Raw genomic sequence first — 19,634 nt, forward strand, 5'->3', positions numbered from 1 at the left:
TTAAGATCTTTTAACTAAATTGTTGTGTCTTTATCCTTTGACAATATAACATATGTCCTTGTGTCTGGCTCATTTCACTTAGCATAATGTCTTCGAAGTTTATCCATGTTGTTGCATCTATCAGAATGTTATTCTTTTTTAAGGCTGAATAATCTTGCATTGGCTGTGTACGCCACATTTTGTTTATCCATTTATTCATCAATAGACATTTGGGGTGTTTCCAACTTTTGGCTACAGTGAATAATGCCATCACAAATGTGGGTGTACAAATATCTGTTCATATCCCTGCTTTTAATTGTCTTAGTTATATAACCAGAAGTGGAATTGCTAGGTCATATGGTAACTCTATGTTTGATTTTTTGAGAACTGCCCTACTATCTTCCATGGCTGCTGCCCATTCTACATCCCTGCCAGCAATAGATAAGAATTCCAGTTTCTCAGCATCCTCGCTAACACAGGTTATTTTCTGGTTTTGTTTTGTTTAGACAAATAACGTTTCTAGTGGGATCTGCTGTTCAAAGAGGTAAAGGCTGGGGGATATGCTCTAACAAAGACTAGACAGACCAAAAGTTCATTTACACAGGTGTACACTGTCCAGGTCTGTCTGGTCACAGGGCAAGTAGAGGCTGAAATCCAGCATGTGTCACATGCCAAGTTGGGCACTGCCTCTTCTGGGAGAAGGCAGTCACTTTTTCTTCCTGGAAAAGACTGTCAGCTTGCCAAGCTATGTGCCCTTTTTTAATACAAACTAAGGCCCTTACAAAAGTTATCAGTTATTCTGGCTGGTTAACTCACCCTCCCAGAGAAGCTATAGATACACTAGATTAACACACAGGGTAATACCTAATCCAATAGAACCAGATGACTAGATGACCACTTTCAATGGTGGTATTCTGTGGGTCTCTTTGACAGTTTTACAAAATGATCCCTAAATTTTTCGACACTCCTTGAACTAGCAGGCGGGTTCTTTATGATCTCACTTGGAATCTGGGATCAATGACTGCTTGACTAATAAAATTGATCAGAGGTAACATTCTGACAGTTTCTGGGCCCAGCTCTCAAGAAATTGTCAGTTTCCACTTTCTGTCTCTTGGGACACTTATTCTTGGATCCTACCCACCACACTGTGAGAAAGCCCAAAACTACTTTTGTGAAGAGACACAAGGAGAAAAACCAACCCTCAACATCAAGCCAGTAAAGTGCATCCTCCAGTCCTGGTTATATAGAGCAAAACTGAAGTGTCCCAGACGAGCCCCACAGATTACAGACAGATGCGCCAAGTTGTTTTAAGCCGCTATGTTTAAGGGTGACATTCAATGGAAATAATCAGAGCAGTCTGTGATGTGTGTCCAGAATGCCCAACCTCACCATTCCTGGGTATGTGGAAACCAGCAGTCCACCGAGGGACCCCAAGGCAGACTTCCCTGCAGAGCCCCCAATGGCCTTTGCCCCTCATCTTGTCTTCCACCGACTCCCAACCGGAATTTAGGGTACAGGCCCTGCCTGTGATAAAGACACTGAAACCACTCTCTATGGGATCTGCATCCTCATCCTTTGGACTTGTTGAGGAATCCCCGATTGATTTCGCTGAGTCACAGACTCTCCTGGGCTTTCCTTCTTTGCCCGGGGCTAGAGGTATGCAGTCTTGGGGTGTGTGGCTTCAAGGGACAAAATACAGACAATCGCTATTGGATCTAGCAATCTGCCTTCTACTTGAGCTTCTAAACTTCCTCTGAGCTGAAGGAGTTTTGCCAAGCAAAGTTCAGTAGCTCCATCCCAGATCAAAGCGCCTGCACTAACTGACCAAGGGGATGAGTTTGTCGTCGCAAGGCCTTTCATTATTCCCGTCTTGTTTGTTAAACCCAACCCTCGCTCCTCCACCCACCCCCAGCTTCACTTCAGGAAGGAAATAGTTAAAAGACTCCTGCCCTTCGGGGCCTGGAAGGGGGCGGCAGCTTAGTGCTGTTTGGTGCGGGCTGGAAGGTTGGGACGCCCTTGCGGTCCCACAGCGGAGAAGGGCTGGGAGCTTTGGCAGAAGCGGAGGACAGGCTGGAGGCGTGTTCCTTCGGAGTTTTCTTTTTCTTGCGAGTCCTTGCGCGCGCGTACACTCATCCCTCTGGTCTGGCGATCGTGGAGAGGAGTCAGGGAGGCTTCATCCTTCCCACCGGGACATCGCAGGAGGCTGGAGGCTCGGCAAGACCTCCCCAGAAAAGCCGTGCCCCACCAGGGAAGTTTTCCGCAGCCAACACAGCCCTGCAGCTGGGGCCGCCGGCGCGCCGCAGCCCGGGACACCGGCCACCCTCCGCGCCACCCACCCTCGCCGGCTCCGGCTTCCTCTGGCCCAGGCGCTGAGCGAACTTGGCAGCTGCGCCCACCTAGCTCCACGGTCGGTGCAAGACTTTCCTTCTGGGGATCGGAGTTGGGGCGGGGACGTGGAGACGGCTGGGTCGCTCAGTTGGGAGGAGCAGGGAGCACACTGGCCCGGCCACCCGGCTGCTGGGTTGCTCGAGGCTGGCACCCACCTGCCTGAGATGCCTGGTGGGGCCGGCGCCTCCTGGGAGGGGTGTGATGAATGAACGTTTGGAGTTTGGAGAACTGATCTAAAGCGTTCTGCCTCTTCAGAAGGGATTCGAATTTTTGGTAAAGGGAAGCCTAATGGTTCTTCCTGGGTGACCCTTTTTCCGCAGGCATACCAAAACTTTGCACACATGTCCTTGTCGCTTGCTCCAAAGCGTACTTGTTGGCTCTGCAGCCTTCACTTACTTTCTTGTTCTCCCCATACAGCCCGGATATGCCAATAGTAGCCAAGGGCACCCGTGCAAGAAACTGTTGTCTTCTGAGAAAACCCCGAGTGTAGCTAGCTCTGGAAATCTGCCTGCCCAGGTCTGGAAGTTTTTTTCTGTGCTCTCCTTTAAAAGCCACTTGTTGCCTTTCACATGCAGAAAACGAGGACTGGTTTTAGATAACTGGCCTCTGTTTACACCATCCTAATGTCTTACCCCCCCCCCCCCCCATAGAACTGGGGTGGGGGCTTATTAAAGTCAAGCGATGTGGCTAATTTCTTACCCAGAGAGCAAAACCACAGAAAATTTCTAAAACGTTCCCAGTTAATTTTTTCCCTACTTGTGATTGTCTAGATTCCTCACCACCACCCCTTCTGTTTTAAGCAGTCAGCTAATTCAGAAACACCTTGGCAATCATTTCATGTAAATTGCCTGCTCTAAACTTGTGCCATTTTGGTAAGGTTGGAATTTCCAAATTACTAATTACAGGTGAACTTTGATCCTGAGAGTCCAATAGGTTAAATGGCTAGTGCAATCATGAGAATTCAGTCTTCTTCTTTAATATCCTGTGCACTCCAGAAAATTCTTCAACTCCAAGTAGGAAGAATGCTGAATCTATTGACCATGTCCTTTAGGTTTGAAGCTGAGATACTTAATAGAGCTGTGACTGGTTATGGCCCATGAGTCAAAGCCCAGCTTGTCTCAGAGGCATGAAAGTGAGCTACAGACCCATCCTTGGAATAGCATGCATTTGAAAGGGTTCTTTCATTTGGTTTGGCATGTTTCACTCAATGACAATATGGTATCCACATGCCTTTGACAAACGTTCCTTAACTTTGCAGCTTAATGTGTGTGGAGAGCTGACAGAAATGTCATCAGAAATTATTTCTATGGTAGTGTCATTGTTGGAAGGAAGGAAGATGGTTTTAATGATAGCTGGCTCACCCCATGATAAGAACCCCCAGCCTTGGCCTTGTTAACTCCTGCCATAATCAGCTGACCAATTAAACCGGTGCATTAACTTTCAAAGCACCAGAGGGATCTTTGATGAGTGGCAAGGTGCCCATGATAGCCAGGTCAGTTCCTAGCTGACTCTAATGGGCAAAGAGCCATTCCATTTCTGGAAAAGGCCTTTGTCTCTCATTTCTAAGAAAACTATTACTGAATATTCCATTCCAATTGGGAAACTGGGAGGCTAGTCACTAGGCAGCACAAGATGTTAAAGAATTTCTTTCCACTACTCTCCCTGATCCAAAGAGGAGGAGGGCTATGAGTTTTGTTCTTGATCCTGCTTTCCATTTTGGGATGGAAGAAGTGGCATTTTGTAGATTACTGATATTTGGTCAGGTACTCCAGACTATAAGAGGCAGGAAAAAACTGAAAACTAATTAAACAAACTAAGCCCTGGTAAAAACTGACAGTTACACAGCAAATCCCTAGGTTTGAAAAAAAAAAAATGATATTCTTATCATCTACTCAAAGCAAGTTAAGTCTATAAACAAATTAGGAGCTATTATAGCCATTTGCCACTTCTTGGTTGTGAAACCTTGACATAGTCACTTCACTTCTTCAAGACTCAGTGTCCCTCAAGTAAAATGAGACATTGCTTCTGCCTGTCTACAGTTGTAAAGCTCAAGTCAGATAATAGGTACACATAGTTAGTATCCGTATTATCTCAGGTTCCTGGAGAAAAGCAAAGTATGCAGTGCTTGTAATTTGGTGTTACCTTGCACCTTCTGTACAACTTGACTCTATCTTGTTTTATACCTACATTGACTAAACATAAACTTTGTAATTTCCTGTGATAACTGTCAAAATTCCCAAAAGTGGCCACTAGCAACCTTTAACAAACTCTCAAAAAGAACACAATTTTTAAAACTTAGATTAGGACCTGAGTATGTCATAGATGTATACACACGCCATGATATAAATGAGGTATGGCCTTCACTTAAATATTAATAAAAGCCCACAGGACAGGAAATGTACAAAATATTGAAAAGGGAGGGGACATTTTTATTACTTTTGATTGATTATTCTGACACCACCAGCTTCCCTCATTTTCCCAAGGAAGAAGAGCAAAAGTTCAACTAGTTGGGTGAAGAGGGATCACTTACTTGCTCTTTGCAAGTAACAATAAAAAAAAAAAAGATGTACAGGGTTGGAGGGGAGGCAAATGGTCTGTTGAAAATACCTAAGTACCCTTCCAGTCTGTTGCTCCATCTAAACTCTGGAGATTTCCTTAAAACACTATAGGTACAAATAAAGCATGGGAATGAGAGACAGCATGGTCTAGTGGTTAAGAAACCAAACTTGGAGTTAGACTGACCTACCTTAGGATCACAGCGTTGGCACCACCTGCTGTGACCAGAGGCTTGTCTTCCTAATGGAACTGTACATCTGCTTCACAGGACCACAATATGGGTTCAGTGGCGTTGCACATAGAATATATTCGGCACAGTGACTGACACATAATACATGTAACTATAGAAAATGTCTTAAAGAGCATTGGGGACAGATATCCCTTAAAGAGAAATGAAATTCTGACATTTGCTGGTAAATGGTTGGAGTTAGAGAATATAATGCTAAGTGAAATAAACCAAACCCAAAACACCAGAGGCCTAATGTTTTCTCTGATATGCGAATGCTAATTCACAATAAAGGGGGGCATGATGGGGAAGAATAGAGTTACTTTATATTAGGTAGACGGGAGTGAAGGGAGGGGAAGGAGTATGGAGTATGGAGTAGAAAGGATAGTAGAGTGAAACAGACATTATTACCTCATGTACATACATGACTGCATGAGCAGTGTGATCCTACAGTATGCATCACCAGAAAAATGAGAAATCACATTCCATTTGTGTATGATCTATCAAAATGCATAAATGCATTCTACTGTCACGTACGACTAATTAGAACAAATTTTTAAAAAATTAAAAAAAAGAAAATCCAACAGCCTGACCAGCCTGCAAAAGTCCATTACCCCTATTGCACTCACTGACAAACATTGCGATGATAATTTCTAAAGCATGAAACCACAAGAAATCTCCAGTTAGGAGATGTAGATTTTACACCTTAATCAAGGTTTTCAAAATGAATATTTTGTCATTCTCAATTACATCATGTTTTATTGAAACTAGGATTGTTAAATGTATTGATGGCATTAACTAGAGTTCTGGGTTTAAATTCAACCTTTTTTAACATTTTAGATGGCTATCTGAACCCCATTCTATTCCTGTGATCATTATTTACCATGTGTAACACATGACACATTTGGGAATACTGGATTTTTAATTACAGAATTTGATAATTTTATTTTATGCTATATCTCTAATAATATATACATAAGATGTTTTCTCTTTCAATTTTACACAAAATTGTGTATCTCAATTCTGGAAGGTTTTGTAATTCAAATTCTCATCAACCTGGGTGAGGAGAAAAAAAGTAACTATCACTTGAAGGGAAGCAGTCATACCTCACCCATATTATGAGTTTGATATAAGTATAGCTTGGCTATATCCAGAGATGAAATACAGTTGGGGCTGGGGAGAGGGCAGAATCTTACCCTCGGGTCTTTGGTCTTTTCTAGTTTTGTTCTGCTATGGAGTAACCTGACATAGATTTATCTAATTACCAAACATTCTGCATTTTAATTAAAGCAGTAAATAATCATTGACTATCATCACTGGATTTTGTCATGAAAATAATTTTTCTCCTTCCTTTTTCCAGGTGAAAAAAAAATAGAGACTTGTAAAAGCCACAATAAGACTTTTCTTCAAATTTGCATCAAGATGGAAATGTTGTGCCTCAGGGCATCCTTTTGGCTGGCACTGATTGGATGTGTAATCAGTGATAATCCTGAGAGATACAGCACAAATCTAAGCAATCTCGTGGACGACTTTACCACTTTTCGGGGGACAGAGCTCAACTTCCTAGTGACCACCCATCGACCCACGAATTTGGCCCTGCCCAGCAATGGTTCAATGCACAACTATTGCCCACAGCAGACTAAAATTACTTCAGCTTTCAAATACATTAACACTGTGATATCTTGTACTATTTTCATCGTGGGAATGGTGGGGAATGCAACCCTGCTCAGGATCATTTACCAGAACAAGTGTATGAGGAATGGCCCCAACGCACTGATAGCCAGCCTTGCCCTTGGAGACCTTATCTATGTGGTCATTGATCTCCCTATCAATGTGTTTAAGGTAGGAAGTAACGACAAACGTATTTGCAGGTTTGAACACATGCTCTGATTCCACAGTAAGAGTCTCTGACCTTTGAAATTTTTTGCTCTGTGATTTTATTGAAAAGTTATTTCTGCTATCTTAAAACTCCGTGACATTTTATGATTTTATTATTTGTTATGTATTATACTTATTTTCTAATTTAAGTGTTAACATAAAACAGTATCTCAGGGATGACTTCAAAATTATGGTGTTTCATGAACTGGATTCTCATGCCAGTACTGGACTTGATGATTAGTTGGACCATTTTGGGAAGATGACTGGATTTTTCTGAGATCCAATTTCCAGGGTGATACCTACTGTGCCCCTAAAGTACTTAAAATAAATATATTTTTAGTTTTGATCACCTTTTTTAATGTGATACTGTTCAAAATCCAGATATCCATAGTACAGCTTGAAATGAAAAGCACCTAGTTTATTTCTGATTATCTGGATTGATGATTGAAGCCAAAGGGTATGCTGGCTTTTCTCAGTTATCTGGGTGAACTGGTGATAATGGGGTCCCTGTGATAGCAGGCCAGGATTGACCTTGCTGAGCAGTTTTACTAACTAAAACCATTCAAAATAGGCCTTATTTTTTTCAGTTTGCATTTATTGAGTGCGTACTGTGTGCCCACCTCTGAGCTAGGCAATAGGAATTTAAAGATAAATAAGAAAAGTTAGTGCTTTGGTGGTAGAAGAAGATAACTATCTACCCATGGCCAGATCATTTTGCTTTAGAGACCATTTAGCACCAAAGCAAACTAATACCAAAAGGATTTTCCATATTTGGTATAGCTGTTGTGAGGCAAAATTGCTACAAGAATTCAAATATACCAAAATTCAAATGGAACTGCATGATGTGTGCCACCTTTGGTGAAATATCTTTGTTCTAGACACAGGGAAATCATTTTCCTCAGGCTTTTTTTTTCCTCCCTCATCTTTTCTTTCTCCTTTTCCTCTTTCTCCTTTGGGTTATCCATAGAAATGAATTACTCTAGGTCATAATATTCTGAAATATTACTTTAAACAACAAGAAGTTTTGTCAACTAAATTCCATGTAGAAAAGTAGTCTGCTGACTTCCAATAGATACGCTTAAATCCTTTTGAAATTATTATAGTTAATGAGAAAAAATCAATAAAAGTGAAAATGACTAAAATTTTGAGCATTATGAATAAACACCTTTCAAATATATACCATACACTTGCTTGCAAAATTGAAGAATTTAGACAATAGTGGAAAAAAAATCACATACCATCTTTTTCCACAGAATAGCATGAATACATGTGCTTTCCATTTGAACTTAAAACAGGATTTTGGAACTAAACTATGATGCAAACTTGAAAATGCATAATTAATTTAAAATGTTCAGCATATGCTACAGAAATTATTTTTTCTTTCTGAAAGTTTTTAATTTTTCATTTATGAGACACGATGGGTACTCAACCCTTGACTTTCTCATGACATCTCTCTTTAATGATAGATTTGAAAATGTTGATGAGATTATTAGTTGAAAATGAACACTTTAGCCACAGGATGGAATTTAAACATTGATGGTTGCTACGTATGCACTAATCAACTAATCTAACTTTTTTCAAAACAATAATTAACCATCTCTGAATTAATATGCTATTCTTGACTCTGAAATACACTGCATAGATGTGACCATATGCACAGCAGTTTCTTGGCAAATCAATATCTGCAAATGCGGGGAAAGAAACCTGCTTATCTTTGATGGGGCTATTGCCAATTACCAGGCTAAACTTCATTTCTATTCCCTGGCAACATTTGAAGCCAGATTTTCTGGAATATCTCAAATTTGGCAAAAAATCCAAATAAAGCTTTAATGTTCATATAGCAATGGGTAAAAATTCACACATCTTTATTTGAACATATGGTTCTTGGGAATTCAATACATAATGTGCCTTTAGACTAGTTCTAAATAATGTGAACAGTTTGACTACGGTATTTTTACATCACAGGAGTACACTTTTGTAATACCTGTTTTTCTAAAACTCATGGAATGTGAATCATTTAAACAACATTGATTTTAGAAAGTAAACCTTGTGGATTAAAAAAAATACTCTTCAGTCATCTTGGTCTTCTTCCAGAGGAAGAGAAAAGTATTATAATGCGCTAAAAGAGCACCAGTATTTAGAGAATATCTCTACCTCTTTCTATTGTCCTCTTCCCTTAGTTATGAGACCATAACATGTGGCTATTGCCCTGACTTCTGCCCAAGGGATTAAGAGATATCTTTCCAGGAAATGTGAGGTCAAGCCTCCATTTCTTTTCTCCACAGCTGCCCCCTGTCATTAAGATTCTGATGCTTTGGGGTCTGCCCGTATCTGGCCTTTGAATTCCTCCAACCATGTCAAGTTCACTACCTGTGTTGCAGGGAAAGTAGCAGCTCTCCATCCTGCTTTACCGCTGTATTTAGGTACCTATGAAAATAATGCACATACTTGGAGAAGATTCTTCTAAAAGAATAGATGCATGAGCCTTCTTTATCTTCCCCACTATTAAAAGAATTAAGTTAAAAGAGGAATAAGAAAGATGAGTTTTCAAATCACACATATTGTTGTGTTTAACATCATATCAGTTCTGTGCTCAGTCCTAAAGTGTCTCCAGGCAGAGAACGTTGCGTTGAGTCATATCAGAGTCAGCGAACGTGGAAGTAGACAACGTGAAGATTGTGTCTCAGGGCAAGCTAGAATAGCCAAGTCAGCTTTAGTCATGTTACAACACAAAGGACGTTGGGTGATAAACTTTTTTTTTTTTTTTTTTTTTACTATATAAAAAAAAGAGATTTATTTAGCTCAGAGTTTTGGAGGTTGGAAGTCCAAGATTGGGCGTCCCATATTTTCTGCCTCGGAGGAGCCCCCCAACCCGCTCTGTGTACCAACATGTGGGGAAATGTAAAGGGGACTGCACACATGCAGAAGGGGCCTAGCAAGTGGGGTAGCCCAGCTTTATGGACAATCCACTCTCTCAGGACTTCCCAAGAGCAAAAATGTTTCCCACAAGAAAAGCATTGATTCCTCATGAAAGCGTAAACTCTTCCACTAGACCCTTCCTCTTTTTTTTTTTAATTTGTTCTTTTTAGAATTACATGACAGTAGAGTATATTCTGACATATTATGCATACATGGAGAATAACTTATTCTAATTAGATCCCCTTCTTGTGGTTGAACGATATGGAGTTTCGCTGCTCGTGTATTCACACACGGACATAGGACAGTGATGTCCCATTCATTCCACTGTCTTTCCAGTTCCCATCCCCCTCCCTTCCCTTCATTCCCCTTTGACTAATCCAATGAACTTCTTCTTCCCTCTTCTCTCCTCTTTGTGTGTTAGCACCCACATAACAGAGAACATTTGGCCTTTGGGATAAACTGTTCTTTATATTAACATTGTATTCCCTTTCTCTCACTCAGAAAGAGATCGTACTGAAACCGCTTCATAGATCAGTGAGTGTGATGGAATACACAACTGAGAAGCAGTACAGCAAGTACCAGACAGCCGGGCTGTTTCTGATTTGTGATTAGCCCCTGCAGCTGGGCTAGGTTGCTCTGAATGGTCTGTAGGTCAGAAGGGGGCAGGCGGGATCACTCCACACCTGACTTTCCAGAAGTTTCTTCATTGGTTTCCTTATCTTCAGAGTTACCTCCCCTAACCTCTCCTGAGCTCTGCTCTACTTAGTCAGTTGACACTGCTTCCTAAAAAAGGCCCAGGAGCTCCTGGGCCCCACTGCCTCCCATGCTGAACAGTCAAGGCCTTCCACACGCCTGCCAGGCTCTCCCCACTTGGTGTCAATTCCCGACATGCATGCTGGGCTCTTGTTGGGACACCATCACTACCCCTTCAGAACATTCCTTCCTAGATAACTTTCTGAGAGGCTACATGTACTCACAGATTGCTGCTGCCAGGCATTTCAGACCTTCCACTGAAAAAGGAGTTAGGTCTGCAGCTGTATATGTGGCATCCAGAAGAAATAAAGAGAAACAAAGAGAATCCCTCTGGCCCCTGCTTACACACACCCACACACCCACTCACACACACAACCTGGTTACAAAAGAAAATCCAACATTCGAGAAAGAAAATTGTAAAGCAGAGGAACCAGAGAAAGCAAATGAATGCCAGTTATCTTCTTCATTTCCAAACAAAGGCCTTGCAAGTGGTAATGCTGATGGTCAGTTATTCAAAAGAACAGATAATCGCCCTAATTGCAAAAGAAAACTGATAGAAATGGGAGGGAGGGAGGAAAAGAGCTAGCAGACTTTCATATACTCACACTTACAGTCTGAACCGGAGATGGATTTGATTTGTCAGGAAATTGTCTTGTCTAATGTCCTAAAATCTCAAGAAATGCAAAACCTTGGCCAAGTGAATTCATCTATACAAGAAATATTTACATTTGTTAGAATGGCAAGATAAATTAAAACATTGTCTCTGTATTTGGAGATCCAAAGTAATACCCAATTAGGAAATGGCAGTATTGATTAGAAACACTGAATTTAGGGGCTGAGCTTGTCGCTCAGTGGTGGAGCGCTTGCCTAGCATGTGTGAGGCACTGGGCTCGATTCTCAGCACAGCCTATAAATATATAAAAATAAATATCCATCAACAACTTAAAAAAAAAAAAAAAAAGAACTACAGAATCCTTGTTCATAAGGAGATGAGTCATAATTTGTAAAAGAGGTTTGTGTGTGTCCAAGGCTTGGCCCATGCAGTTTCAGGATAACAGCTCACCTCCATATTCGTACAGAAATTCCCATTAACCACTCTACCTGTCTCTTAAGCAGAAATAAGAATAGGATAAAATATGAGATAAACAGGGTTAAAAGAATGAGCAGGATGGGCCTGGGAAGAAGCATGAGTTGAGACAATGGCTTGCCAGAGGAACTTCCAGAATGCTCTAGAAAATAGTGTAGGTAAGTCATGTCTCCACTTAACCTACTGCAAAGAGCCGTGAGACCCACCAGGGCAGGATCCAGGATCACTGACTGCTGATTACTAATTCTGTCCCACTCCAAGCAGCCACCTCTTCTTGAGGACAACGATAAAAAAACAATTTCAATTTGTGGATGAAGTTATTAGGAATGTTTTGTAATGAAAAGTCGAGACTCCCAATATGTTTCTCTGGCAGAGGATCTGAGCAGTGTGCAAACCAGAGACATTCATGCACAGCCAGTTTTCTCAATAGTGACACAGCCTTTGATATCTTGTGCCACAGGAATCTAACTTTAGGGGCATCCGTACGAAGTTGTTTCTTGACACACGGAACCCCCAAGGCAATTTGTATCTCAGAAATCAATTGCTGTGACGTATTGACTGGATGCCTCAAACACAGATGTTGAAGAATGCTCCTTGTTGTGATTTAATTTGATTAGAACCTTTATTATAAAATTTCTAATCAGCATTCTCTTCAAGTCTCAAATTAGCATGATGATGATGATGATGATGATTGACAGTGATGATGGGTCAAAGGGATTCACTTGCAGACAAGGCAGAAGATGCGCCCTGTGGTCTTCGTGTACTATTTTCCAAGTTAATCAAATTGCCCACTAAATTCCACATGTGATAAGCATATTATTTGCCTTTTACTGAATCATCAAGCAATGAAAAACACATCTTTCTCAGGCACTCCAGTTGTAGGGCTAGGATGATAAAATTAACCATAGAAACAGCATTCCCTGGATTCTAAGAGAGAAAATGTGTCCCTTGATTGAGATCCCTGCCCCTTGTGGGTGCACTGCATTCCTGATAGACGTTTCCCTTCAGGTAATTCTGACTCTGCCTCCCCCCCAGCACCTGTCTTCCCAAGGTGGACACCTCCAGCTAACCTGGCCATCCAAGGATGATACCAAGATGATCCTTCCACCTCAAATCACTTTCCTCTGCTACACACACACGCACACACACACACACACACACACACACACACACAGGCAGCTTATTGCTCTTTATTCTTATGATCTCCGTCACAGCATCTCTTTGCTTTGCCTGGCAAGTATCCACAATCCACCCTGGGTTACTTCCTCCCCGATGCTCCCAGGACGCCTCCCACAACCCTATGAGAGCCAGGAACGCATGCTCTGTTGCTCTTGCCCACTGCTCTGCTTGTCTGCAAGGTTCTTGAGGCAAGCAGCTATCATTCCTGTTTATCGTTGTTTCTCCTGTGCCCAACTTAAAAAATGGTTGATGACAAGGAAGAAAAGAGAAAACACACTGTAGTCGCCGCTACTAAAATGCTTTTCCCCCCATGCAGTTCCAGACCTAAAAGCAGGCTTGCTTATTAAATTTATTGAACTTTTACTTTTTTTTCCCCCTTGTAAATCAGAATGTCTTGGGGTTTATTAATCTGAGAAACTTACAAAAAGCAGAGCAGCACATAGCAGCAAGATGACTTTCCCCCTTCTCCTTGTCCCTGGAGGACAAGAGATCTTTTCCTAAGGTTTGGGCCTTGTGCTTTTAAATGATTTCCTCTCTCCTTGGGGATACATTACCCGTTTAAGAGTCTCTTCCCAAGATTTCTGGGCAATGTTCATTCTTTAAGCATAGTTGTAATTGTGGTTTCAATTGATACAGTAAACCTGCGAGTGATTTGAAATATAAGGAACAGTTGTAACACAAAAGATTTTATTTGCACTTTAGAGAATAGAAAGTAGGTTGATTTTTCTGGCATTGCCAAGACATAGGCCCATTGCAAAATCCATTATGCTAACTAGTTTATTTAAGAATAAATGTTCATATAAAATGACAGAGTGATAAATTTATTAGGCAATTTTCTGTTTGTTATGAGGAAGTTGCTGTCTGGAAAGACTTCAGAACCCTGTCCAGCTGTACCTCCCCTTCTGACTTTTCGTTTCCTGTGTCTGGGAACCTCGGTGCTTTCTCTCATGGTCATGTTAAGTAATTATTCTCATGTGAGGCTACTCTGCTACCCTCAGCATTTGGCTCTCAGCACAGTTATTCTCGTTTCATGTGATGGGGGATGGGAACCCTCCATAACTGCACGATTGTTCCCAGAGCACAGGAGAGAGAGATGGGGCCAGGTCCTGTTTGTATCAGTAAAGCATCCAGATGTGAACAGATTGATAGCCGGTGATTCCTCCATCAAAGAGTTCAACTCGCTGGAAGAGTTCACCATATTCCAAGTTGAACATGGACTAAAGATGCAGAAAAGTTTTGGGTTTGAGAAAAGAATTTTCACATGATCCACATTTTGTGTGTATGTGGTGTGTGTTTGCATGTGTATGTGTGTGTATGTATCTGCATGTGGAAATGTCATGATTCCAACATTCTGATCAATAAAAATAGATGTTCTGGCTATTTTATTCTCAAATATTTCTACAGTGTAATCTTATGAGTTGTTTAATTATTATATAAAGTGTACACGGTTGGAATAGAGTGTGCGAAATAAGACAAATGGAGAAATCAAGTGTAGTGTCTGAAGTTGATGTTAAGACTATAGTGGTTAAATAGGAATGTTCTAAGAAATTCCATCAAAATAAGTCTGATATAGTGCCAAAAATTCTACAACTGCCTTCTGGGGCTGCCACATTCTCTTGGGAATTAGAATTATTACTTTCTTTAGCTTCAATCAATTTTTTTTTAAGCTAGGTCTAGTTGTAAAAACTGCTTTAAGCTAAAAAGTTAATGGTTGAGGTTAAAGTCAATGGCAAAACTGAAAGCGTAATTCAGGGTTCATTTTTGATAGCCCTATGTTTACAGTTGAGCATCAAAAATAATATAAACCCACATGCTCTGAAGTGTTAATTTAAATTTGGAAGACTTGAGACCCCAAATGTTCTTAGACTCATGAACCCAAAATCACATGTGCCCTCAGAAAGCCTTGATATTATTTGCACAAATATTTGTGCAAGTTTAGATGTCATCTTTCAGAATGTAAACACCTTGAAGAGTTTCTTTGACATTCTAACGTTTCAAGCCACTTACTTGGAAACTAATACCAATACTGGAAGCAAGTCAGATCATTCTGCTCATGATACTGGCCCTAAGCCTGGAATTTCTATTATTTTAAATCAAATTTATATGACCAGGCAACAGAGATGGCAAATAATTAGTCATCTGGTTACTCAATTACATTAGGTTTTTCCTTACATTTTCTTCATTTATTCATCCAATAAAGACCTGGGGAAATAGCAGTGAATATAGCAGATAAACACCCTTCCTTCCCCCCACAGAGCTTACATTCGAGTAGAAGAGTAAGACAAAAGGAAGATAAATGAGTAAGCTAATATATAATGTGTGAGATAAGTGCTAAGGAGAAAAGTGGAGAGGGAAGGACAATAGACAGAAGGGAGATATTAATTTCCCTCTCACCTATCTAAGGTGAGAGCATTCCAGTTAAAGAAAACAGCAAGCGCAAAGGCCCTGAGGCAGGAGTGTGCCTAGAGTGTTGAAGGAACAGCAAGGACAAGGCCACAGGATGTGAGGGTTGGGCAAGAGTGGGTGTGAGGCACATCACATGGAGCCTCCTATCAGGGTTACTATTTATTATCCAAAACAGAACTCTTTTGAAATATAAAGAGATACTATAAATAATCACATCTTTGCAACAGGCATAAACTGAGACTATCCTGAATAAAGTAGGAAAAATGAACACCCTACCTATAAACCTATATATCTTTAAAACCTTGATTTTTTTTCTCTGAATGAGATAGAAATTTGGCTTGGGAAGGTTTTTTAAAAATGGGTGACATGATCTAATTTATTTTTTTAAAATCATTTCTTTTTTTAACCTTTATTTTATTTATTTATTTATTTATATGTGGTGCTGAGGATCGAACCCAGGGCCTCACCCATGCCAGGCAAGTGCTCTGCCACTGAGCCACAACCCCAGGCCCTAATTTACTTTTTAATAAGAACATTCTAGCTCTTATGTCAAGAAACATTTCCTAAATTAATGAAGGAAAAATATGCCACCTTAGAAGATGTTTTGTCTAGCAATATTTAGCATGAGAATAATATTACCTAAAACTTAGTGTTTGCTCTATCTCATGTGATCCTGTTGCATGCATTTTAAAATGAAGAAATGGAAACACAGAATTCTTTTTTTTTTTTTTTATTGTAAACAAATGGGATACATGTTGTTTCTCTGTTTGTACATGGCATAAAGGCATACCATTTGTGTAATCATAAATTTACATACAGTAATGTTGTTTGATTCATTCTGTTATTTTTTCCCTTCCCCCCACCCCTCCCTCCCACCCCTCTTTACCCTCTATACAGTACTTTCTTCCTCCATACTTGCCCCCCTCCCTAACCCTAACTCTAACCCTAACATTAACCCTTCCCTCCCCCCCTTTATGTGTCATCCTCCACTTATTAGCGATATCATTCGTCCTTTGGCTTTTTGAGATTGGCTTATCTCACTTAGCATGATATTCTCCAATTTCATCCATTTGCCTGCAAATGCCATAATTTGGTCATTCTTTATGGCTGAGTAATATTCCGTTGTGTATATATACCACAGTTTCTTTATCCACTCATCAATTGAAGGGCATCTAGGTTGGTTCCATAGTCTGGCTATTGTGAATTGAGCAGCTATGAACATTGATGTGGCTGTATCTCTGTAGTATGCTGATTTTAAGTCCTTTGGGTATAGGCCAAGGAGTGGGATAGCTGGGTCAAATGGAGGGTCCATTCCAAGTTTTCTAAGGAATCTCCACACTGCTTTCCAGAGTGGCTGCACTAATTTGCAGCCCCACCAGCAATGTATGAGTGTACCTTTCTCCCCACATCCTCGCCAACACCTGTTGGGAAGCACAGAATTCTTAAGTCACTTTCTCAAAATCACACAGTGCACAGAAACAGTATGTGGATTCAGTCTGATGGCAGAGGCTATGCTATTAACTCAGCTGCCACACCGCTTCTCTGCCATATACCTCAAAAGACAAAGTTTACCAAATGTCTCCTAGCACAGAAAGGTATTTTGAAGACTGTTCAAAGATGAAAAGCATTCCCCTTTCCCTTCTCCACTAAATCTAACAACTTCTTCCTTTTTTTCCTGCAGGGTTGGGGATCAAACCTGGGTCTTCACACATGCTAGGGAAGTGCCCACCAGGAATCTACACCCCAGCCACCCCCCCACCCCCAAATGCTTTTTTATAGATCCTTGTGTAGAAAAGAAGTAACATTCTAATGGATAAGGTGTATAATGCAGATATTTCACTCCAAAATAGCATCTATATTGTACATCTGCATTGTGCCTCAGAACATCTGGCAAACAGGATTTTTTTTTTACCCTATACTTGTCATTGTGACATTGAATGACAGAAGAACCCAAAATAAAATGCATATAAATAAACTGAGAAGAAAGATTGGGTTCTTGATGAACTGGTTGCCTAGACACGTGACCTTAGAGCAATACCTTTTGCCAAACTGATGTCTCATTCATTTATCACCTCAGGCTGGGCAGTGTGTCTTTGGGCATAATACAGAAAAACGAATGTCTGTGGCCAGATGAGCGAAGGAGAGAGTCAGGGATAAAATATATACTCCCCAAAGCACGCCCCCAGTGAGCCTCTTCCTCCAGCCGTGCCACACCTTGCCTGCATTTACCACCCAGTAACGCCCTTCAGTTATTAATCCATCAAATGGATCAGTCTATTGATTAGGCTGCAGCTGTCATAATCTAATCATTTCACCTCCTGCATTAACACAGGAGCTCTCTGGGTACATCCATGTTGTCCAGGCCATAATGCTATCCTAACTCCCAAGGCACCCACTTTCCTGACTTCCAACAGCATGAATTGGTTTGTCTACTTTGGCATTTCATGTTTGTGAAATCATACAATTCATATTATTTTTGTCTGGCTTCTTATGTTTGTGAGAGTGTTAAGTCAGCTTTCTTGCAGCTGTGACTAAATGATCTGACCAGAACAATTATAGAGGAGGAAAGGTTTAATTGAGGGCTCACGGTTTCAGAGGTCTTAGTCCATAGAAGGCTGGCCCCATTCCTCAGAGCTTGAAGTGAGGCAGAACATCATGGCAAGAGAGTGTGGCAGAGGAAAGCAGCTTGCATCACCAGGAAGCAGAGAGAGACTCCACTCTCCAGATACAAAATATATACCCCATGGTCACACCCCAATTCCCACCTTCTCCAGCCACACCACCACTTCAGTTCATCCTATCAGGGATTAATTCACTGATTGAGTTCAGACTCTTAAAACCCAATCATTTCTCCTCTGAACCTTCCTGCATTGTCTCACATGTGAGCTTTTGAGGGACACCTCCCATCCAAACAATAACAGAGAGTCATCCCTATTGTTGTTCTTGGTTGTAGTTCATCCACTCACATGATTGTGTAGCACATCAGAGTGTGAATCCATTCTTGTAGGTGAGCATTTAAATAGTTTCCAGTTTTGAACTATCTGTGGACCTTCTTGTATGCATTTCTTGTGCACCTATGTATGCATTTGTTTCATATAAAGCTATATTCTAAATATATACTTACCAAAATTACTTATCACAGGCCATTTATAATTTAATTAATAGTTTTAAAGAACTCTACCAGGGCATGGTACAGAATTAGGAACTAGGCAGAGATTCCTAGACAGAATTCTAATTCTAAATATTTAAAGACTTGTGATGTATGAACTTTGTCCATTATAATAATTCTTTTTCTTTCAAGAAAAATACAGTATCTGTCTCCATGTGGATAATTACTAAATCAACTCACATATTGACTAAGCATCTACAGAAAACATAGAGAAATATAGGATAGTCATGACTTCAAGTTACTCCTATTCTTTAAGGATACAAACACATATTCAACAAAGTGGCCTGAATCCAAGAGGCATTTTATACTGTTATTTTGTTGAAATTTTTGAGACTACAGAACACATAAAAATATTATTTTAATGTGAAACACCTATAAACATTTATTTAAAAATAGAAAAACTGTCATCTCTCCTTCTCCCAGAGTAATATACCCAGCTAAAACAAAATCAATCAAATTGATCTTAAGAGATACAGAAATAAAATTAGGTCTCCACATTTTCCATTACTGTTATAATAAATGGTTATTTTAAAACTTTAAGATTCACTATGAAACACAGTTAAGAAGTACCTGATTACAGATAATAAATGTTCTAAGAGTTAAAGATGGATTGATGAGGTTTTTCAAAGAATAATTCTATTATTTTTGTGAAAAGGCACATCCTGGTTTTGCTGGTTGGTGAATAAAACTTCCAGGTTTAGTTGAAATCTGGTTACTACATTATACTAATTCTAGACTGGTAGAGTGAGGAAGGTTGGTGATAGAAAATTACAATCTTGTAAATGTGAAGACAGATCTAAAAGAAATATTCTTCTTAACATCACCAGAAAAAAAAATTGCATTGCAGTATCCCAAAAAAGAAGTTTCATTTATCAAAACCACTGGTCACCTATTAAATGGAATTGTCACTGGCTTTTACAATATTATGAACAAAGTTCAAACTTTGGTGAGCATCAAAACTTTTCCTGCTTTTTATTCTGTGAAAATACATAAGCCACAAGGTAACATAACATTTATGGAGTGACGTCAGAGTTGCTTCCAGCTACCGCATGCGATTAGCAGGAGAAGGAAACCCAGGAGGAACAGCTCTACTC

The 19,634-nt window shown here is 40.3% G+C and overlaps 1 protein-coding gene across 1 annotated transcript in view; it reads left to right on the forward strand.

Moving 5' to 3' along the window:
• The first annotated feature begins 918 nt into the window (after positions 1–918).
• The window catches only part of EDNRA (endothelin receptor type A), a 64,073-nt gene continuing 45,357 nt past the window's right edge, over positions 919–19,634 (forward strand). Inside the window, exons 1-2 of the mRNA XM_079154180.1 lie at positions 919–2,386; positions 6,510–6,991. Coding sequence (XP_079010306.1) covers positions 6,572–6,991 — 420 coding nt within the window. The 5' untranslated portion in view covers positions 919–2,386; positions 6,510–6,571. The remainder of the gene's footprint in view (positions 2,387–6,509; positions 6,992–19,634) is intronic.

The sequence above is a fragment of the Sciurus vulgaris genome, assembly GCF_902686455.1.
Source record: "Sciurus vulgaris genome assembly, chromosome: 9".
NCBI classification, from domain to species: Eukaryota; Metazoa; Chordata; class Mammalia; order Rodentia; family Sciuridae; genus Sciurus; species Sciurus vulgaris.